Below are 24,606 nucleotides of genomic sequence, written 5' to 3' on the forward strand. Positions count from 1 at the left end.
TTGCACTAAACCAGTCTATTGTTCACAAGTATCCTGATATTAAACAGGCCCGTTTATGGACAGCAGCCAGTCTGTTCGTAGCCGAGATGCAGGCTTCGTGTGGCCATTGCGGCAAAGTCTCAGGAGAGAACGATCTTCCCGGGCGGTTGCCTTTCGGGGCCGACCTGACCTTGGCCTAGTAGTAGTAGTACCCGTCTCTAGACATCTCTTCAAAATTTTAGAAACGGCACCTTGTGTAATTCCTAGATTGTTGGTGCCAATATCCTTCTGTTTGTAGCCGCGATTACGTAATTCAATGACGTGGGCGTATAAATCTGCGCTCAACTACGCACCCAATGTTCAGAAAAATATTATTTTGTAAATTAAATCTAATACTGGAACTAAAATTTGTAATTCGCTTTGCTATACGAAAAATCGTATTCAACAGACAGGTGCAACAAAGTAAAGTTGGTTTCTTCACACGGTAATGAAAAATTGAATCATATTGCGCAAATAAATGCGAAAAGGATACCCAATGGTCCATTGGTCAGGCATAAGAAGCCATTGACCTACATTGCATATTGTGTGATATACCTTAAGGGATGGGGTATGAACGTTTGGACAGTATTTATTGTGGGACATTAGAGCACATCAGACATATCGAATTGCATTCTGAATGCGAAGAATGTCTTTCTGATATCAAATAATTTTGATTTTTGAAATTCGCAATGTAATACACATTTTATGGCAAATGATTAAAATTGATATTTTTGATATTTAACAGTACTCAAGTAAACTTTATAAATCTGATGATTTATACTTAAAGTGTATGTAGGTGGGATGAAAAGCCGATGATCAATTGAAAATTTTGACCTTTCGTATTGAAGATATGGATTTTCCCCAAAACACCAAAAAGAATTAGGTCTTTTTGGGGAAAAAAATCCATATCTTCAATTTGAAAGGTCAAAATTTTAATTGATCGTCGGCTTTTCCTCCCAGCTACATACACTTTAAGAATATATCATTAGATTTATCAAATTTACTTCGAGGACTGTTATATATCAAAAATGTGAAAAATATCAAATTTTAATAATATGTCATAAAATTTGTATTATATCGTGAATTTAAAAAAATGAAATTTATTTGATATCAGAAAGACATTCTTCGTATTCAGAATGCAATTCGATATGTCTGATGTGCTCTCGTGTCCCACAAAAAATACTGTCGAAACGCTCAAAACGCTCATTCCAGATCCCTTAAGACCTTGCTAGACACCCGAAATTCATTTCGCAGGGCTGACGGGTCATTGATGGTAAGAAATCTGCATTTAAAAACAAGACTATGCAAAAAAAATTATTCAAAACTTTTGTCCATGACTGTATTTGATATCAGAATGACTTTTCATAATGCAATTTGGTGTGTCTGATGTGCTCTCGGGATGTGCTCTCAGGTCCCACAACAAATACTGTGCAAAGGTGGGTGACCGACCCCTTAAGTCGGAACCAGTCAGTTGTCATTTGATCGTCTCCATTTAGCGTTACGTTAATATGTTATTTAGAGTAAATCTCTGTCTGTACGAGTATCATAAATAAAATATTCTTACATTGGCCTTGAAGTTGCATAGCGTTCAATGTTAACTATTGACCCCAGAAGACAATAATATTAATGTCGTATTGTCGACTCTGTCTCGCTTCAAAAATTTCCACAATGGGACACTGCATGAATTCGGTGTTTTACTTGGGGTTTTGAAGCAAAGTTCATGTGACTGGTGCTAAGGTGTGTGTAAATAGTGCCTTTGACATTACAAGGGTGGGCACTGCCAGTCTCATCATTATAACGTGCTTATACATGACAACTTAGCTGGTTACAGTGGTTAATGTAAATATTGTTCACTAAGTTTTCCAGCAAATCAACGGAACTGTTTTAAACTAGCGCCAAAATGAGTGGAAATCACGGCAAGTTTGGTGGATTTTTCTGTGTGTTTTTGTTGCTGACCTTCGTCGCCATGTTGGCAGTGGCCTCACTGGTGATCCAGATATTCACCTGGCAAAGGGTGGTGGGTGGTGAAGGTCCAGGAATGGGGATGTCAGGAAGACGCAGAGGTCCAGGCGAAGAGCCAGAGCTGGCTAAGCAAATCAGGGACAATCTTGCCATGTTACAAATCGACAACGACGCTGGGCCTCCGATAAAGCATGTATTTGGTAAGTGTTTGATCACCATTTAAAACTATTATTTTCGTCGATATGGTCAAGGGAAGCAGATGCAGGAGTACGTAATTCTATTCGAGTGTTTAAGGCTCCGTTTGTGTTTAAAGTAAAAAGCCATAATTGCGTCCTGAAAGGGAAAATTAGTCAAACATGATTAAAAAAGGGCAGTTTATATGATTGATTGTCATCAACATGGTATTCATATAATTGATAATTAGAAGTAAAATCCTAGAAGCTTGGTGTTACTACATTATTGTTTTACAAATCTGTTTCGTAAGGGCCGAATGGCCCTCACTCATCAGAAACTAAATGCAGAGATAATTATTGATAATTATATTGATTTGTTTTATTTGTAAATTTATTTGCATGTTTTTATATCTTAGTTGTGATGTTCCATCATGACGCAATAATGTTGATATACTACTAGTAGAGTATTGTAGACTATAATTTAATATGCCGCGTATTTTTGCTGACATGTATATTTGCATGAATATTACAAGGGCTAAATCGAAGAATGATATAATATTCCCTACTGGGCTACATTGCTACTTGATGTTGTAGACCCCAAAATATAACAGACTGTGGCACTGTTTTATGGAAGGGCTAATTATAGTACACCTCGTGATCAGCAGTATATCTGTTATTTGTAGTAGATAGCACTATACTGAGCAATCAGTGGTATAGACGAATCCAATCACGCATTATTATGTTTTGATGAGTCCAAGTGTAGTGTGAAAATTTTGGATCCAAAACATAATAATGATAATATTGGATGCTTTACGCCCAATATTTATTGGTCTCGCTATGAGTTTTAAAATATTGGACTCGAAAAACTCATAGCTCGACCAATAAATATGGGCTCAATCAATCCAATTTTATATCAGCCATGGTTGGGTCCCCGCTGAGTATATCTCACCTAAAATGTGAAATGATGCGTCCTTGGCGGGAATTTTAATCTGCATTCCATCACCCGTGTTACACGTAGCCAAAAGAATGATGAAAGTTTACAACACAATACAATATAACATCGATTTTTAAGCGGCTTTAATCAACCCAATTGGGCAGTAACAACACCAGCTTGGTACGCCGGGGACCTAATAATGGCCGACCAAAGCATGACCATGACTTGGCTCGTTGGATTCGTGTATAGGTCCCTATCTGTTATCTTCAGTTGATAGCAACATTAACACTGCGTGATACACAGTGCATCTGCTATCTTCAATAGATAGCTGACATTAAACTGATCATTTAACTACTGTATTTTCGTATCATTTTATGCTACTCATTTGAATAGAAAACACCCGTTTTGGGTACAGCGGATATGACAGAGTTTGGACGATCGCCATTCCCTTCTTTGTTTCGAGCAATTTAGCATATTAGTAAGTATGATCGTAGGGGTAGATTTTCGCGGAGCTTATAAATTTATAAATTTGAGATTACACACAAATTGAACTCACCATGGGCAGGTCCTTGGGTTCCTGCTCCTGTCAAAATAGAACAACAAAATTGATGATTTTTGCCGATTTTGACCCCCGTATTGGCATAAAAATCCGACTCCCAAGGCCCTTATCGGGCTCCCGGAATGGATATAAAAATTTGCATTTACTGTACAATTGGTCGAGCGAGCATTTTGGCCTTTTGGCATATAACTCGAAAACGGCACATCGCAGATTTAAGTCATACTTTACATAACTATACTTTCCCTGACTCCATATGACTTGCAGAATGCATTGGTGTATTTTTAACACAGTCTGAGCACTTATGTAATTGACATCTGTATAAAGTGGACTTGACTTTTCCTAGCAAAACTACTGGTCAGAATATTTGTTTTTGTAGGTTTTTGTAATTGGCATAAAAGACCCTAAGTACAAATTCTTATGATTTCTGTCAGTAAGCAGTATGCTTCGATTATATTTATAAATACGTTTTTATAAACTGAAACGCACGTAAAACGTATTTATAAATATAGTTGAAGCATACTGGTAAGGAACATCTATATCACCTATCCACCTCGCAGCAAAAAGTATGACAATGCCGGTGAGCTGCTCCATGCCTGGTCCACACGCGGATTTATATAATATGTGTATGTTGAAATGCTTTGTCTTGCAGTGACATTGCGACTGGTAAATACGGTGGCTACTACGTTGACGTAATGGATGCTGGTAAGCTGTCCCCTTCTATTAAATGCTATATCCATAGTGCAGTTTTGTCCACGGCAAATTCACCGTAACCTTTTCAGCCATAAACCCGCTTAGTGAAGATTAAACCGAAATATGCAGTACTAAACCATTATAGTAATCGATTGTCCAATGCACATTTCTTACCACGTGATAATATTAATCCAATGAGCGATCGAATTGTCCGCTACGGTCGAATGTACGGGTGGAGCTCCACTGATTGAGTTTTGGGGATTTTTCACTGGTTTGCTATCATTTACTCATCAAGGCGCTCCACCGTTATTATAAGGACTATGCTAATAATTTAAAGATTGACATGTAGAAAATAAACCATACTTGATTGACAGAAAGTACTAAATTTGTACCTATTACGGTTTGGTGGCACTCCTATTCCAAACGCGATCAAGTCAGGGCGGCCCGGTGAAGCAAAATGTGCATTGGATTAACACGGGAGTTTGGATAAGATGGTAGATTTCCTTTTCCATACAAATGCATGCTCCCCCGTTATTAAAGCTTGTACCGGATTAAAAATTCAGATATTTTGAAAAGAATAAGTAATTGAAACATAGCGCAAGTACTAAAATCAGAGCTTTTATACTTTTTGATATATGTCTCATATACCCACAGCACAGCGCTACTAGTACGGGTCAATTTTAATGTGAGTGCCCCTGTGTTGTGTGCAAACATGTAGTTAACAATAACTGCATGATGCAGTTCGTGTTTTGCTAAATCTGAAAATCGACAAAATCATCCAAAATCAAATTTCAAAATATTTATTAAGATAGGCCTAATGGTTGTGTTAACTTATCCTGCAAGTGATAAGTGGAGATTAAAAAATCACTTGGAAAAATGATGTTGTGGTGTATTTTTCATCGAGCTCACTATGAAAAGTAAAGTAAACCTATGAAACGTTGCCTGTTAATTTGTATACAGCTTTTAATATCATTTATATGCAATAGATTAACATAACCCTTATTTCAATTTTACTAGTAAAAGAATTGTACGCCATTATAGAGGGGTGATTACGAGCACCCTGAGTCACCATTGATAGTCATTTGGAATCAACGTTTCCCATTACCCCCAAATTGATTAATTTTGTTGTACTTAAAACCCTTTGAAACTGAGTAAACATGGTAGGTGTTCGCCATTTCCCTATAGTCTCTATCTTGCTATCTTTTTTCCAACAGTTTGTAAAGCGGCCGGTAAAAACTGTCTGTTTGTGGCGTCAGGGGGCAGTACTTGTTGGGAAACAAGCGAGGAGTATGGTGCACGAGGAGGCGTTGGCTTGTATAGTCAATATTATGACGCATGTGTAGGTACGAAACAATAGGTAACGACTTACATGCGCGTATTTTGGGGGGGGGGGGCTTTGGGGGCGCCAGCCCCCCGGTGTCAAAGTAGGGGGCGGCAAAAACGAAGGGGCGGCGGAAGAAGAAGGGGCGGCAAAAACAGGGGCGGCAAAAACGAAGGGGGCGGCAAAACGAATTAGCAAAGAAATAAGGGTGCAAAAAATTTAAAAAGCATAAAAATTTTGAAAAAGGTTGTTTTTCTGGCGCTAGCGGGTAAAATCCTCTTTTTTTTTTTTTTTTTTGCTCTTCACTTTTTCAAACGACCGTGAAAAAATTGGGTCAACCTTTTCGGGCTGTTAAGGAAGGGGCGGCAAAATTGTTTCTTCTTCAGCCCCCCGGGGTTGGGGCGGCCACGGTACGCCACTGACTTACATAGATTGATATAAATCAAAATAGTATAACTGATTCAACAAAAGCCGTACTTAAAATAATGTACATTTATATGAATTATAATTATTAGTCAAATGCAAAGTTTAAGCTCGTTGACCATTTCATATATCAAATGCTCAGACCTGACCTTGCACACTATTGATCAATTATTTTTAATACCGATATTCCTCCAATTCACGATTTTATGCATTCCTCCGGATGACTTTCCCTTGTCACCGAAAATCTTTCACCTTTGCTATTACATGTCTTAAAATTGTTATCTTTAAAAATAAACCATATTACTGAATACAATATGCTATAACTAACCCAGCTCAATCACGTGCATGATTTGACGCAACTTGTTCTTGTTTTTACCAGGCTATTCACCCACTTTCACACGAGCTTTAGCCTTTGATTTCGCCGACTCCATAGTTCCTCAGACACAGGCTTTCTTCTACGTCTTACCAGGTAACCCCAACAATTTTAATTGGAGGGATTTGCGAGGGAAGAGAATAGGTTTCCCGACAGGTTGGTACACTGATCCTGATTGCGTGGCAAGATATGCAGATAAAATACAGGTGAAATATAAAATAAATGTCTTTTAAAGTAGGAAGCTTACCTCAGTCAATGCTAGCTCAGTCAATGATAGCTTACATCAGTCGGTGTATTAAATGCTGTCTCCAGTAGATAGCTTACATCAGTCGGTGTATTAAATGCTGTCTCCAGTAGATAGCTTACATCAGTCGGTGTATTAAATGCTGTCTCCAGTAGATAGCTTACATCAGTGTAATAAATGCTGTCTTCAGTAGATAGCTTACATCAGTCGGTGTATTAAATGCTGTCTCCAGTAGATAGCTTACATCAGTGTAATAAATGCTGTCTTCAGTAGATAGCTTACATCAGTCGGTGTATTAAATGCTGCCTCCAGTAGATAGCTTACATCAGTCAATGTAATAAATACTGTCTTCAGTAGATACCTTACATCAGCCAGTGTAAAAAATATTGTTTTCAGTAGATAGCTTACATCAGTCAATGTAATAAATACTGTCTTTTGTAGATAGCTTACATCAGTCAGTGTAATAAATGATGTCTTCAGTAGATAGCTTACATCAGTCAATGTAATAAATGCTGTCTTCAGTAGATAGCATACATCAGCCAGTGTAATAAATACTGTCTTTTGTAGATAGCTTACATCAGTCAGTGTAATAAATGCTGTCTTCAGTAGATAGCTTACATCAGTCTGTGCAATAAATGCTGTGTTTAGTAGATAGCTTACATCAGTCAGTGTAATAAATACTGTCTTTTGTAGATAGCTTACATCAGTCAATGTAATAAATGCTGTCTTCAGTAGATAGCTTACATCAGTCAATGTAATAAATGCTGTCTTCAGTAGATAGCTTACATCAGTCAGTGTAATAAATACTGTCTTTTGTAGATAGCTTACATCAGTCAGTGTAATAAATGCTGTCTTCAGTAGATAGTTTACATCAGTCAGTGTAATAAATGCTGTCTTCAGTAGATAGCTTACATCAGTCAGTGCAATAAATGCTGTGTTCAGTAGATAGCTTACATCAGCCAATGAAATAAATGCTGTCTTCTGTCAGTCAGTGTAATAAATGCTGTTTTCAGTAGATAGCTTACATCAGTCAGCGTAATAAATGCTGTCTTCAGTAGATAGCTTACATCAGTCTGTGCAATAAATGCTGTGTTTAGTAGATAGCTTACATCAGTCAGTGTAATAAATACTGTCTTTTGTAGATAGCTTACATCAGTCAATGTAATAAATGCTGTCTTCAGTAGATAGCTTACATCAGTCAATGTAATAAATGCTGTCTTCAGTAGATAGCTTACATCAGTCAGTGTAATAAATGCTGTCTTCAGTAGATAGCTTACATCAGTCAGTGCAATAAATGCTGTCTTCAGTAGATAGCTTACATCAGCCAATGAAATAAATGCTGTCTTCTGTCAGTCAGTGTAATAAATGCTGTTTTCAGTAGATAGCTTACATCAGTCAGCGTAATAAATGCTGTCTTCAGTAGATAGCTTACATCAGTCTGTGCAATAAATGCTGTGTTTAGTAGATAGCTTACATCAGTCAGTGTAATAAATACTGTCTTTTGTAGATAGCTTACATCAGTCAATGTAATAAATGCTGTCTTCAGTAGATAGCTTACATCAGTCAATGTAATAAATGCTGTCTTCAGTAGATAGCTTACATCAGTCAGTGTAATAAATACTGTCTTTTGTAGATAGCTTACATCAGTCAATGTAATAATGTAATAAATGCAGTCTTCAGTAGATAGCTTACATCAGTCAGTGTAATAAATACTGTCTTTTGTAGATAGCTTACATCAGTCAGTGTAATAAATACTGTCTTTTGTAGATAGCTTACATCAGTCAGTGTAATAAATGCTGTCTTCAGTAGATAGTTTACATCAGTCAGTGTAATAAATGCTGTCTTCAGTAGATAGCTTACATCAGTCAGTGCAATAAATGCTGTCTTCAGTAGATAGCTTACATCAGCCAATGAAATAAATGCTGTCTTCTGTCAGTCAGTGTAATAAATGCTGTTTTCAGTAGATAGCTTACATCAGTCAGCGTAATAAATGCTGTCTTCAGTAGATAGCTTACATCAGTCTGTGCAATAAATGCTGTGTTTAGTAGATAGCTTACATCAGTCAGTGTAATAAATACTGTCTTTTGTAGATAGCTTACATCAGTCAATGTAATAAATGCTGTCTTCAGTAGATAGCTTACATCAGTCTGTGCAATAAATGCTGTGTTTAGTAGATAGCTTACATCAGTCAGTGTAATAAATACTGTCTTTTGTAGATAGCTTACATCAGTCAATGTAATAAATGCTGTCTTCAGTAGATAGCTTACATCAGTCAATGTAATAAATGCTGTCTTCAGTAGATAGCTTACATCAGTCAGTGTAATAAATGCTGTCTTCAGTAGATAGCTTACATCAGTCAGTGCAATAAATGCTGTCTTCAGTAGATAGCTTACATCAGCCAATGAAATAAATGCTGTCTTCTGTCAGTCAGTGTAATAAATGCTGTTTTCAGTAGATAGCTTACATCAGTCAGCGTAATAAATGCTGTCTTCAGTAGATAGCTTACATCAGTCTGTGCAATAAATGCTGTGTTTAGTAGATAGCTTACATCAGTCAGTGTAATAAATACTGTCTTTTGTAGATAGCTTACATCAGTCAATGTAATAAATGCTGTCTTCAGTAGATAGCTTACATCAGTCAATGTAATAAATGCTGTCTTCAGTAGATAGCTTACATCAGTCAGTGTAATAAATACTGTCTTTTGTAGATAGCTTACATCAGTCAATGTAATAATGTAATAAATGCAGTCTTCAGTAGATAGCTTACATCAGTCAGTGTAATAAATACTGTCTTTTGTAGATAGCTTACATCAGTCAGTGTAATAAATGTTGTCTTCAGTAGATAGCTTACATCAGTCAGTGTAATAAATGCTGTCTTCAGTAGATAGCTTACATCAGTCAGTGCAATAAATGCTGTCTTCAGTAGATCGCTTACATCAGTCAGCGTAATAAATGCTGTCTTCAGTAGATAGCTTACATCAGTCTGTGCAATAAATGCTGTGTTTAGTAGATAGCTTACATCAGTCAGTGTAATAAATACTGTCTTTTGTAGATAGCTTACATCAGTCAATGTAATAAATGCTGTCTTCAGTAGATAGCTTACATCAGTCAATGTAATAAATGCTGTCTTCAGTAGATAGCTTACATCAGTCAGTGTAATAAATACTGTCTTTTGTAGATAGCTTACATCAGTCAGTGTAATAAATGCTGTCTTCAGTAGATAGGGTACATCAGTGTAATAAATGCTATCTTCCATAGATAGCTTACATCAGTGTAATAAATGCTGTCTTCAGTAGATAGCTTACATCAGTCTGTGCAATAAATGCTGTCTTTAGTAGATAGCTTACATCAGTCAATGTAATAAATGCTGCCTTCTGTAGATACCTTACATCAGCCAGTGTAATAAATAATGTTTTCAGTAGATATCTTACATCGGTCAGTGTAATATATGCTGTCTTCAGTAGATAGCTTACATCAGTCAATGTAATAAATGCTGTCTTCAGTAGATAGCTTACATCAGTCAGTGTAATAAATACTGTCTTTTGTAGATAGCTTACATCAGTCAATGTAATAAATGCAGTATTCAGTAGATAGCTTACATCAGTCAGTGTAATATATGCTGTCTTCAGTAGATAGCTTACATCAGTCAGTGTAATAAATACTGTCTTTTGTAGATAGCTTACATCAGTCAGTGTAATAAATGCTGTCTTCAGTAGATAGCTTACATCAGTCTGTGCAATAAATGCTGTCTTTAGTAGATAGCTTACATCTGTCAATGTAAGACATGCTGTCTTCAGTAGATAGCTTACATCAGTCAATGTAATAAATGCTGTCTTCAGTAGATAGCTTACATCAGTCAGTGTAATAAATACTGTCTTTTGTAGATAGCTTACATCAGTCAATGTAATAATGTAATAAATGCAGTCTTCAGTAGATAGCTTACATCAATCAGTGTAATAAATACTGTCTTTTGTAGATAGCTTACATCAGTCAGTGTAATAAATGCTGTCTTCAGTAGATAGCTTACATCAGTCAGTGTAATAAATGCTGTCTTCAGTAGATAGCTTACATCCGCCAATGAAATAAATGCTGTCTTCTGTCAGTCAGTGTAATAAATGCTGTTTTCAGTAGATAGCTTACATCAGTCAGCGTAATAAATGCTGTCTTCAGTAGATAGCTTACATCAGTCTGTGCAATAAATGCTGTGTTTAGTAGATAGCTTACATCAGTCAGTGTAATAAATACTGTCTTTTGTAGATAGCTTATCAGTCAATGTAATAAATGCTGTCTTCAGTAGATGCTTACATCAGTCAATGTAATAAATGCTGTCTTCAGTAGATGGCTTACATCAGTCAGTGTAATAAATGCTGTCTTCAGTAGATAGGGTACATCGGTGTAATAAATGCTATCTTCCATAGATAGCTTACATCAGTGTAATAAATGCTGTCTTCAGTAGATAGCTTACATCAGTCTGTGCAATAAATGCTGTCTTTAGTAGATAGCTTACATCAGTCAATGTAATAAATGCTGCCATCTGTAGATAGCTTACATCAGTCAATGTAATAAATGCTGTTTTCAGTAGATAGCTTACATCAGCCAGTGTAATAAATAATGTTTTCAGTAGATAGCTTACATCGGTCAGTGTAATATATGCTGTCTTCAGTAGATAGCTTACATCAGTCAATGTAATAAATGCTGTCTTCAGTAGATAGCTTACATCAGTCAGTGTAATAAATACTGTCTTTTGTAGATAGCTTACATCAGTCAATGTAATAAATGCAGTATTTAGTAGATAGCTTACATCAGTCAGTGTAATATATGCTGTCTTCAGTAGATAGCTTACATCAGTCAATGTAATAAATGCTGTCTTCAGTAGATAGCTTACATCAGTCAATGTAATAAATGCTGTCTTCAGTAGATAGCTTACATCAGTCAGTGTAATAAATACTGTCTTTTGTAGATAGCTTACATCAGTCAATGTAATAATGTAATAAATGCAGTCTTCAGTAGATAGCTTACATCAATCAGTGTAATAAATACTGTCTTTTGTAGATAGCTTACATCAGTCAGTGTAATAAATGCTGTCTTCAGTAGATAGCTTACATCAGTCAGTGTAATAAATGCTGTCTTCAGTAGATAGCTTACATCAGTCAGTGCAATAAATGCTGTCTTCAGTAGATAGCTTACATCCGCCAATGAAATAAATGTTGTCTTCTGTCAGTCAGTGTAATAAATGCTGTTTTCAGTAGATAGCTTACATCAGTCAGTGTAATAAATGCTGTCTTCAGTAGATAGCTTACATCAGTCAGTGCAATAAATGCTGTCTTCAGTAGATAGCTTACATCAGCCAATGAAATAAATGCTGTCTTCTGTCAGTCAATGTAATAAATACTGTCTTCAGTAGATAGCTTACATCAGTCAATGTAATAAATGCTGTCTTCAGTAGATAGCTTACATCAGTCAGTGTAATAAATACTGTCTTCAGTAGATAGCGTACATCAGTGTAATAAATGCTATCTTCCATAGATAGCTTACATCAGTATAATAAATGCTGTCTTCAGTAGATAGCTTACATCAGTCTGTGCAATAAATGCTGTCTTTAGTAGATAGCTTACATCAGTCAATGTAATAAATGCTGCCTTCTGTAGATACCTTACATCAATCAGCCAGTGTAATAAATAATATTTTCAGTAGATAGCTTACATCGGTCAGTGTAATATATGCTGTCTTCAGTAGATAGCTTACATCAGTCAATGTAATAAATGCTGTCTTCAGTAGATAGCTTACATCAGTCAATGTAATAAATGCTGTCTTCAGTAGATAGGTTACATCAGTCAGTGTAATAAATACTGTCTTTTGTAGATAGCTTACATCAGTCAATGTAATAATGTAATAAATGCAGTCTTCAGTAGATAGCTTACATCAATCAGTGTAATAAATACTGTCTTTTGTAGATAGCTTACATCAGTCAGTGTAATAAATGCTGTCTTCAGTAGATAGCTTACATCAGTCAGTGTAATAAATGCTGTCTTCAGTAGATAGCTTACATCAGTCAGTGCAATAAATGCTGTCTTCAGTAGATAGCTTACATCCGCCAATGAAATAAATGCTGTCTTCTGTCAGTCAGTGTAATAAATGCTGTTTTCAGTAGATAGCTTACATCAGTCAGCGTAATAAATGCTGTCTTCAGTAGATAGCTTACATCAGTCAGTGTAATAAATACTGTCTTCAGTAGATAGCGTACATCAGTGTAATAAATGCTATCTTCCATAGATAGCTTACATCAGTATAATAAATGCTGTCTTCAGTAGATAGCTTACATCAGTCTGTGCAATAAATGCTGTCTTTAGTAGATAGCTTACATCAGTCAATGTAATAAATGCTGCCTTCTGTAGATACCTTACATCAGCCAGTGTAATAAATAATATTTTCAGTAGATAGCTTACATCGGTCAGTGTAATATATGCTGTCTTCAGTAGATAGCTTACATCAGTCAATGTAATAAATGCTGTCTTCAGTAGATAGCTTACATCAGTCAATGTAATAAATGCTGTCTTCAGTAGATAGCTTACATCAGTCAGTGTAATAAATACTGTCTTTTGTAGATAGCTTACATCAGTCAATGTAATAATGTAATAAATGCAGTCTTCAGTAGATAGCTTACATCAATCAGTGTAATAAATACTGTCTTTTGTAGATAGCTTACATCAGTCAGTGTAATAAATGCTGTCTTCAGTAGATAGCTTACATCAGTCAGTGTAATAAATGCTGTCTTCAGTAGATAGCTTACATCAGTCAGTGCAATAAATGCTGTCTTCAGTAGATAGCTTACATCCGCCAATGAAATAAATGCTGTCTTCTGTCAGTCAGTGTAATAAATGCTGTTTTCAGTAGATAGCTTACATCAGTCAGCGTAATAAATGCTGTCTTCAGTAGATAACTTACATCAGTCTGTGCAATAAATGCTGTGTTTAGTAGATAGCTTACATCAGTCAGTGTAATAAATACTGTCTTTTGTAGATAGCTTATCAGTCAATGTAATAAATGCTGTCTTCAGTAGATGCTTACATCAGTCAATGTAATAAATGCTGTCTTCAGTAGATAGCTTACATCAGTCAGTGTAATAAATACTGTCTTTTGTAGATAGCTTACATCAGTCAGTGTAATAAATGCTGTCTTCAGTAGATAGGGTACATCGGTGTAATAAATGCTATCTTCCATAGATAGCTTACATCAGTGTAATAAATGCTGTCTTCAGTAGATAGCTTACATCAGTCTGTGCAATAAATGCTGTCTTTAGTAGATAGCTTACATCAGTCAATGTAATAAATGCTGCCATCTGTAGATAGCTTACATCAGTCAATGTAATAAATGCTGTTTTCAGTAGATAGCTTACATCAGCCAGTGTAATAAATAATGTTTTCAGTAGATAGCTTACATCGGTCAGTGTAATATATGCTGTCTTCAGTAGATAGCTTACATCAGTCAATGTAATAAATGCTGTCTTCAGTAGATAGCTTACATCAGTCAGTGTAATAAATACTGTCTTTTTGTAGATAGCTTACATCAGTCAATGTAATAAATGCAGTATTTAGTAGATAGCTTACATCAGTCAGTGTAATATATGCTGTCTTCAGTAGATAGCTTACATCAGTCAATGTAATAAATGCTGTCTTCAGTAGATAGCTTACATCAGTCAATGTAATAAATGCTGTCTTCAGTAGATAGCTTACATCAGTCAGTGTAATAAATACTGTCTTTTGTAGATAGCTTACATCAGTCAATGTAATAATGTAATAAATGCAGTCTTCAGTAGATAGCTTACATCAATCAGTGTAATAAATACTGTCTTTTGTAGATAGCTTACATCAGTCAGTGTAATAAATGCTGTCTTCAGTAGATAGCTTACATCAGTCAGTGTAATAAATGCTGTCTTCAGTAGATAGCTTACATCAGTCAGTGCAATAAATGCTGTCTTCAGTAGATAGCTTACATCCGCCAATGAAATAAATGTTGTCTTCTGTCAGTCAGTGTAATAAATGCTGTTTTCAGTAGATAGCTTACATCAGTCAGTGTAATAAATGCTGTCTTCAGTAGATAGCTTACATCAGTCAGTGCAATAAATGCTGTCTTCAGTAGATAGCTTACATCAGCCAATGAAATAAATGCTGTCTTCTGTCAGTCAATGTAATAAATACTGTCTTCAGTAGATAGCTTACATCAGTCAGCGTAATAAATGCTGTCTTCAGTAGATAGCTTACATCAGTCAGTGTAATAAATACTGTCTTCAGTAGATAGCGTACATCAGTGTAATAAATGCTATCTTCCATAGATAGCTTACATCAGTATAATAAATGTTGTCTTCAGTAGATAGCTTACATCAGTCTGTGCAATAAATGCTGTCTTCAGTAGATAGCTTACATCAGTCAATGTAATAAATGCTGTCTTCAGTAGATAGCTTACATCAGTCAATGTAATAAATGCTGTCTTCAGTAGATAGCTTACATCAGTCAGTGTAATAAATACTGTCTTTTGTAGATAGCTTACATCAGTCAATGTAATAATGTAATAAATGCAGTCTTCAGTAGATAGCTTACATCAATCAGTGTAATAAATACTGTCTTTTGTAGATAGCTTACATCAGTCAGTGTAATAAATGCTGTCTTCAGTAGATAGCTTACATCAGTCAGTGTAATAAATGCTGTCTTCAGTAGATAGCTTACATCAGTCAGTGCAATAAATGCTGTCTTCAGTAGATAGCTTACATCCGCCAATGAAATAAATGCTGTCTTCTGTCAGTCAGTGTAATAAATGCTGTTTTCAGTAGATAGCTTACATCAGTCAGCGTAATAAATGCTGTCTTCAGTAGATAGCTTACATCAGTCTGTGCAATAAATGCTGTGTTTAGTAGATAGCTTACATCAGTCAGTGTAATAAATACTGTCTTTTGTAGATAGCTGCTCAGTCAATGTAATAAATACTGTCTTCAGTAGATGCTTACATCAGTCAATGTAATAAATGCTGTCTTCAGTAGATAGCTTACATCAGTCAGTGTAATAAATACTGTCTTTTGTAGATAGCTTACATCAGTCAGTGTAAAAAATGCTGTCTTCAGTAGATAGGGTACATCGGTGTAATAAATGCTATCTTCCATAGATAGCTTACATCAGTGTAATAAATGCTGTCTTCAGTAGATAGCTTACATCAGTCTGTGCAATAAATGCTGTCTTTAGTAGATAGCTTACATCAGTCAATGTAATAAATGCTGCCATCTGTAGATAGCTTACATCAGTCAATGTAATAAATGCTGTTTTCAGTAGATAGCTTACATCAGCCAGTGTAATAAATAATGTTTTCAGTAGATAGCTTACATCGGTCAGTGTAATATATGCTGTCTTCAGTAGATAGCTTACATCAGTCAATGTAATAAATGCTGTCTTCAGTAGATAGCTTACATCAGTCAGTGTAATAAATACTGTCTTTTGTAGATAGCTTACATCAGTCAATGTAATAAATGCAGTATTTAGTAGATAGCTTACATCAGTCAATGTAATATATGCTGTCTTCAGTAGATAGCTTACATCAGTCAGTGTAATAAATACTGTCTTTTGTAGATAGCTTACATCAGTCAGTGTAATAAATGCTGTCTTCAGTAGATAGCTTACATCAGTCTGTGCAATAAATGCTGTCTTTAGTAGATAGCTTACATCTGTCAATGTAAGACATGCTGTCTTCAGTAGATAGCTTACATCAGTCAGTGTAATATATGCTGTCTTCAGTAGATAGCGTACATCAGTCAGTGTAATAAATGCTGTCTTCCGTAGATAGCTTATATCAGTCAGTGTAATAAATGCTGTCTTCAGTAGATAGCTAACATCAGTCAATGTCATAAATACTGTCTTCAATAGATAACTTACATCAGTCAATGCAATAAATGCTGTCTTCAGTAGATAGCTTACATCAGTCAGTGTAATAAATACTGTCTTCAGTAGATAGCTTACATCAGTTAGTGCAATAAATGCTGTCTTCAGTAGATAGCTTATATCAGTCAATGTTATAAATGCTGTCTTCAGTAGATAGCTTACATCAGTCAGTGCAATAAATACTGTTCATACATACTCACGATATTACGACGTTTCTGATTGGATTTGCGCTCTTTTTTGCTGGTCATAAATACCGTTTATGACCAGTACGCAGTAATGTAATAAATGCAGTCTTCAGTAGATAGCTTACATCAATCAGTGTAATAAATACTGTCTTTTGTAGATAGCTTACATCAGTCAGTGTAATAAATGCTGTCTTCAGTAGATAGCTTACATCAGTCAGTGTAATAAATGCTGTCTTCAGTAGATAGCTTACATCAGTCAGTGCAATAAATGCTGTCTTCAGTAGATAGCTTACATCAGTCAGTGTAATAAATGCTGTCTTCAGTAGATAGCTTACATCAGTCAATGTAATAAATGCTGTCTTCAGTAGATAGCTTACATCAGTCAGTGTAATAAATGCTGTCTTCAGTAGATAGCTTACATCAGTCAGTGTAATAAATGCTGTCTTCAGTAGATAGCTTACATCAGCCAATGAAATAAATGCTGTCTTCAGTAGATAGCTTACATCAGTCAGTGTAATAAATGCTGTCTTCAGTAGATAGCTTACATCAGTCAGTGCAATAAATGCTGTCTTCAGTAGATAGCTTACATCAGTCAATGTAATAAATGCTGTCTTCTGTCAGTCAGTGTAATAAATGCTGTCTTCAGTAGATAGCTTACATCAGCCAATGTAATATATGCTGTCTTCAGTAGATAGCTTACATCAGTCAATGTAATAAATGCTGTCTTCAGTAGATAGCTTACATCAGTCAATGTAATAAATGCTGTCTTCAGTAGATAGCTTACATCAATCAGTGTAATAAATACTGTCTTTTGTAGATAGCTTACATCAGTCAGTGTAATAAATGCTGTCTTCAGTAGATAGGGTACATCGGTGTAATAAATGCTATCTTCCATAGATAGCTTACATCAGTGTAATAAATGCTGTCTTCAGTAGATAGCTTACATCAGTCTGTGCAATAAATGCTGTCTTTAGTAGATAGCTTACATCAGTCAATGTAATAAATGCTGCCTTCTGTAGATACCTTACATCAGCCAGTGTAATAAATAATGTTTTCAGTAGATAGCTTACATCGGTCAGTGTAATATATGCTGTCTTCAGTAGATAGCTTACATCAGTCAATGTAATAAATGCAGTATTCAGTAGATAGCTTACATCAGTCAGTGTAATATATGCTGTCTTCAGTAGATAGCTTACATCAGTCAGTGTAATAAATACTGTCTTTTGTAGATAGCTTACATCAGTCAGTGTAATAAATGCTGTCTTCAGTAGATAGCTTACATCAGTCTGTGCAATAAATGCTGTCTTTAGTAGATAGCTTACATCTGTCAATGTAAGACATGCTGTCTTCAGTAGATAGCTTACATCGGTCAGTGTAATAAATGCTGTCTTCAGAAGATAGCGTACATCAGTCAGTGTAATAAATGCTGTCTTCAGTAGATAGCGTACATCAGTCAGTGTAATAAATGCTGTCTTCCGTAGATAGCTTATATCAGTCAGTGTAATAAATACTGTCTTCAGTAGATAGCTTACATCAGTCAATGTAATAAATGCTGTCTTCAGTAGATAGACAGTATAAATGCTGTCTTCAGTAGATAGCTTACATCAGTCAGTGTAATAAATACTGTCTTCAGTAGATAGCTTACATCAGTTAGTGCAATAAATGCTGTCTTCAGTAGATAGCTTATATCAGTCAATGTTATAAATGCTGTCTTCAGTAGATAGCTTACATCAGTCAGTGTAATAAATACTGCCTTTTGTAGATAGCTTACATCAGTCAGTGTAATAAATGCTGTCTTCAGTAGATAGCTTACATCAGTCAGTGTAATAAATGCTGTCTTCAGTAGATAGCTTACATCAGTCAGTGTAATAAATGCTGTCTTCAGTAGATAGCTTACATCAGTCAGTGCAATAAATGCTGTCTTCAGTAGATAGCTTACATCAGTCAATGTAATAAATGCTGTCTTCAGTAGATAGCTTACATCAGTCAGTGTAATAAATGCTGTCTTCAGTAGATAGCTTACATCAGTCAGTGCAATAAATGCTGTCTTCAGTAGATAGCTTACATCAGTCAATGTAATAAATGCTGTCTTCAGTAGATAGCTTACATCAGTCAGTGTAATAAATGCTGTCTTCTGTGAGTCAGTGTAATAAATGTTGTCTTCAGTAGATAGCTTACATCAGTCAGTGCAATAAATGCTGTCTTCAGTAGATAGCTTACATCAGTCAGTGTAATAAATGCTGTCTTCAGTAGATAGCTTACATCAGTCAGTGTAATAAATACTGTCTTCAGTAGATAGCGTACATCAGTGTAATAAATGCTGTCTTCAGTAGATAGCTTACATCAGTCAGTGCAATAAATGCTGTCTTCAGTAGATAGCATACATTAGTCAGTGTAATAAATGCTGTCTTCAGTAGATAGCTTACATCAGTCAGTGCAATAAATGCTGTCTTCAGTAGATAGCGTACATCAGTCAGTGTAATAAATGCTGTCTTCTGTCAGTCAGTGTAATAAATGCTGTCTTCAGTAGATAGCTTACATCAGTCAGTGTAATAAATACTGCCTTTTGTAGATAGCTTACATCAGTCAGTGTAATAAATGCTGTCTTCAGTAGATAGCTTACATCAGTCAGTGTAATAAATGCTGTCTTCAGTAGATAGCTTACATCAGTCAGTGCAATAAATGCTGTCTTCAGTAGATAGCGTACATCAGTCAGTGTAATAAATGCTGTCTTCTGTCAGTCAGTGTAATAAATGCTGTCTTCAGTAGATAGCTTACATCAGTCAGTGCAATAAATGCTGTCTTCAGTAGATAGCTTACATCAGTCTGTGCAATAAATGCTGTCTTCAGTAGATAGCTTACATCAGTCAATGTAATAAATGCTGTCTTCAGTAGATAGCTTACATCAGTCTGTGCAATAAATGCTGTCTTTAGTAGATAGCTTACATCAGTCAGTGCAATAAATGCTGTCTTCAGTAGATAGCTCACATCAGTCAATGTAATAAATGCTGTCTTCTGTCAGTCAGTGTAATAAATGCTGTTTTCAGTAGATAGCTTACATCAGTCAATGTAATAAATGCTGTCTTCAGTAGATAGCTTACATCAGTCAATGTAATAAATGCTGTCTTCAGTAGATAGCTTACATCAGTCAATGTAATAAATGCTGTCTTCAGTAGATAGCTTACATCAGTCAGTGTAATAAATACTGTCTTCAGTAGATAGCGTACATCAGTGTAATAAATGCTATCTTCCATAGATAGCTTACATCAGTATAATAAATGCTGTCTTCAGTAGATAGCTTACATCAGTCTGTGCAATAAATGCTGTCTTTAGTAGATAGCTTACATCAGTCAATGTAATAAATGCTGCCTTCTGTAGATACCTTACATCAGTCAGCGTAATAAATGCTGTCTTCAGTAGGTAGCTTACATCAGTCAATGTAATAAATGCTGTCTTCAGTAGATAGCTTACATCAGTCAATGCAATAAATGCTGTCTTTAGTAGATAGCTTACATCAGTCAGTGTAATAAATACTGTCTTCAGTAGATAGCTTACATCAGTCAGTGCAATAAATGCTGTCTTCAGTAGATAGCTTATATCAGTCAATGTTATAAATGCTGTCTTCAGTAGATGGTTTACATCAGTCAATGTTATAAATGCTGTCTTCAGTAGATAGCTTACATCTGCCAATGCAATAAACATCATTATAGTTTATCATTATCATCATGACCGTTATCATTATTATCATTACTGCAGGGTGCCAAACTTGATTCCAGCCAAATTATTTACTACAGTTTTGAAGATATTTATGGTGCTCTTCAGAGAAGAGAGGTTAGTACAAAGTACATGCTATCAAAAGATATGATGATATTGGAGCTATGTCTTGTTCTCATAATGTGTTTAAATCATGAGTACACTACTATGACTACCAAAGGGATGATGCACGAAGTGTACACCATGGTTGAATGGCTTTGACCCTGGCCCCACTCCTCATCTGTGAAGTGATTTTGGTATATCAATTTATGTTGATACATGAACCAAAAATATGTACTTCATACATGGTGTCCCTGAAAGAACTATATCGTCGGAAGCTATTGTTTGGGTATTTTAGCGCCACAACTAAACATAACTAAGTAACTAGTGTGGTTGAAGAATAAATCAGCTATTATATACTTTTTGAATTTTGACAATTGACCACACCATTCGTGAACTATAAGAATTTTACAAACCTCTCTCATTTTCAAACGTTTTCACGGATTCAAATATCAATCGATGATCTGTATTCGGAGTGCTAATCACTGTGCACCATAAGCACATGAGGCGTCTATTGCCATTGGCAGATATTTGACTCCGTGGAACGGGCTGCAAATGAGGTACTCTCGTAAAATGTTTGTTTTATGCGTTAAAATACCAAAAAAATCAGTTTCCGTAGATACAGTTCTTTCAGGGACACCCTGCAGAACACCATTTGAATAATTAATTACATCGCTAACAATTTACTTCCTTTTGGCATGCAGGTTTTGTCACGTTTTAATTAAACAATCCTCACATGGTAAAAGGATGTAAAGGCAATATTGAGGGTAGTGAGGGTGTAACCTAAAGCTGTACCAACACATCCTTGACCGAGCGGTATCGTTTACCATCTGGATGCCCGAACTGATCTGAATCTCATGATGCTTTCAGTTTAGGTCATGTATAGTGTACACCCCCACCGCACCGCTTAGGTGTGCGTCTGGGGTGAGGGGGCCAGCAAGCCCCTTCACTCTTCAACTTCATTTGCTACAAGTAAGTTAAAGAAGCATAGAATGGGCGGATCAATACGGAAACGACCATGCCTGCCAAACTGACGACTACGTGAAACAGACCTGACTTACTATAAGTGAACATCAGAGGATATACGTTCAAACATATGTGAGCTATTCAATATGTGCCATGAACTAAAGTCACCCATTATTGCCATCGTGAAAACCTTCTTGGATGCTACTGTGAATGATGGTGCTGATTGCATACCAGGATACTCCCTCAGCTGTCGTAGAGACAGACCTACATCTAACAAAGGAGGGATCACCATCTATTTCCTGGAGGGTATCGCCATATTTCATGATAGTATTCTTGATCTAGAGGACAAAATGCACACCAGCTTGTGCCCACCAGATCTGAAGGCACTGCTACCAAAGCCATTTGTAGTCAGAAGAGGTACCCGCTCAAGCTTGTCCGTGCCTTGCCATGCTCTCACAGTACTCACATTACCGGTTTCTAGAGCAATATCTATTGACAGGACACTTCATTTTTTCCCCAATTTTTGCAAAAATAGATTGATGCCGGGTTCTTTACCAACGAGCTTGAGGACCTTGCTAATAGACTTGAAGTAGCCTCCGATAAGATAACCACGTGTACGACAGCTGGTGATGCCCTCATGATTCGTAAAGACAACCCTATATCAGAATGGTTTAATCCAGCCTTACGCACCGGTCTCAGGAGCAGGGAGTATAGAGAAATATGCAAAGATGTGGATGATTATTACAGCAGTAAGTACATTTTATTTTCACCATAATTTAAAGTAAAGACATGTTCACAAAAGTATGCAATTTTAGAAAGGAAATGATTAATAAAGAAGTCATCATAATTTTCTTTTTGAAAAATGGGACATTTTACATAAACCTGTAATTTAAAAATACACATAGGTATTTGAACGGGGCTTCAAATTCGTCAATACTGCTGTTTTTCTCATTTTTTTGCCAAATTTTCATAGCAAATACCTGGGATCACTGGATATGCCTTTAACTATACTGGCAACTTGTCTAATCAAGGGGGACTGAATTATTGCATATTGGATTTTCCATTTTAAATGTCAATGCTGTTATTAATATTTCTTACATGTATGTTTACTGGGACTTTGGGAGGTGTACAAAGCCGCTCAAAGGGTGGCAAGGATACTTTCAAGGGGGAACACTTTAATGACGAAAACGATAAAAATGGGCTAAAATACAAGCCTTTTTTGTATTTTATATTTTTGTATTTTTATATTTTTATATTTTTTTATATTTTTGTATTTTTTGTATTTTGTATTTTAAGATGTTTAAAAACATCTTAAATATCTGGGTAGCTAGCATCCCACAGAGGAAGGGAGAAAGACTTCTTACAGGAGGGCAGATTTCCCCTTTCACGTCCCCTGGCTACCCCACTTGGCTGTGTAGTGGGTCTTCTGCTATCCACTAATAAAAACATATGACCATCATTAACATTTTTTTACAATTTTATTTCATGTCCATTTTTCTTTGTTTATACTCTCTACAGCATTCCTAACAGGACGGTCTTCTGAGTTTGTTTGTCTTGGCTACTAGCACAGCTGGGGATTCAAAATAAGGAAAGTCTTCGTTACATGCAAACTAAAATGGGGTGGGATAGAGATACTACTCATACATTTAAGGTGAAAGTTTTGAGCGTAAAAGGTGAATAAAAAGGGTTGTTGTTCTTGAAATGCACCACTAATATACCTTTTCGTGTGCCAACAATGGCTTCATTAAATATGGACATTTTGACCTGCCAAATATTGCTTGCTCCCACCCCAACAAGAGTTATATTGAAACTTAAATGAAAGTCAGGTTTAAAATAAATAAACTGTTTTTTGGTTGTCTTTTTTTTTTTAGTCAAAGAAAAAAAAACCCCACATTTATCAGTGATAAACAGTTAGAATTATGATCAAATCCGATTGCCATGATAGATGTCTGAATTTTATATTGATTTAACAACTTATCCTGAACATAACAGAACTAAATTCTGAATTTGACAAAAGCTATGTAGTTTTCTCTTTGGTTTCAACAGTATATTGTTGGTTTAGCAAGTCAAGCAATGTGCAAAAACAAAACAATTTTTTAAAAGCACTTGCACATATTCTTTCAATGTTTATTGCATAACAGACAATTATGTTCAGATGTTTCAGTGGAATATGCTTCTTACCCCAATCAATTGCTTTGTATTGAAGTATTTTGATGTACATATCATTTCTTGCTGTTATTGTATAACCTTAAATTTGCATCTGGGATATATTATAATGAAATGTGTATTTTTTTTACAAATAATGTATATTTTTTATAAAAAATAAAAGTTTGGTTAAATAACACAGGTGTTCCAAGTGTCGGTGATCTTTTGAAATTTTATGTACGGGGACGTGCCACAATGACTTTCGGATGCTGACTTTCTCTATACCTACCTTTTGCTACCCATCAGTATACCAATTTTTCACAAAAAAATAAACAAAAAGCACCCAAATTTGCCCTAATTGATTGGGCACTTTCAGGACACTTTTGCCTCCACAGAAAACCCACCCATCAATATACCAAAATCGCTGAAAAGGTACCCTAAAACGGTGGCACACACTTGTATACCTTCAACCATGGAGAACTCCACCCCCACCAAGTGTTCAAGAGCGCTCAACTTGTTAGCGTTTATGCGCAAATATCTTTTTGCATACGCTTGTGATATTTGCACAATTTTTATTTAATTTGCTAACATATCCCTCACTTATCGTCAACTACTATATGTACACATGCCTACCTTCCACATTATGGTATAGGGCATCTCGGCTCAAGTTGAGAATACCGCCATGTTGGTTTTCGCAGTGGCAGATTCAAATCGTGCATAACCTAATCCTGTGGGCGTATTCATAGGCGGCGAAGGGTGACTTGTCTGTACGTTGGTGACCCAACTGCGTAACTGCACCGATTTGAGTCTGCCAATACGAAATCCAACATGCCGTTACTTGAGATGAGACCCAGACTAAACTATGTAATATGGCAAAA

General features: G+C 35.9%; 1 protein-coding gene across 1 annotated transcript; it reads left to right on the plus strand.

Annotated features, from left to right (window-relative positions):
• Nucleotides 1–1,696: 1,696 nt before the first annotated feature.
• Nucleotides 1,697–24,225, plus strand: LOC140161385 (uncharacterized). The gene is made up of 8 exons (XM_072184895.1): nucleotides 1,697–2,180; nucleotides 3,481–3,565; nucleotides 4,296–4,348; nucleotides 5,551–5,679; nucleotides 6,460–6,659; nucleotides 20,561–20,635; nucleotides 22,119–22,332; nucleotides 23,102–24,225. The coding sequence occupies exons 1-8, from the start codon at nucleotides 1,919–1,921 to the stop codon at nucleotides 23,146–23,148; spliced, it is 1,065 nt and encodes a 354-aa protein (XP_072040996.1). The 5' UTR covers nucleotides 1,697–1,918; the 3' UTR covers nucleotides 23,149–24,225.
• Nucleotides 24,226–24,606: the final 381 nt, after the last annotated feature.

The sequence above is a fragment of the Amphiura filiformis genome, chromosome 9, assembly GCF_039555335.1.
Source record: "Amphiura filiformis chromosome 9, Afil_fr2py, whole genome shotgun sequence".
Lineage (NCBI taxonomy): Eukaryota > Metazoa > Echinodermata > Ophiuroidea > Amphilepidida > Amphiuridae > Amphiura > Amphiura filiformis.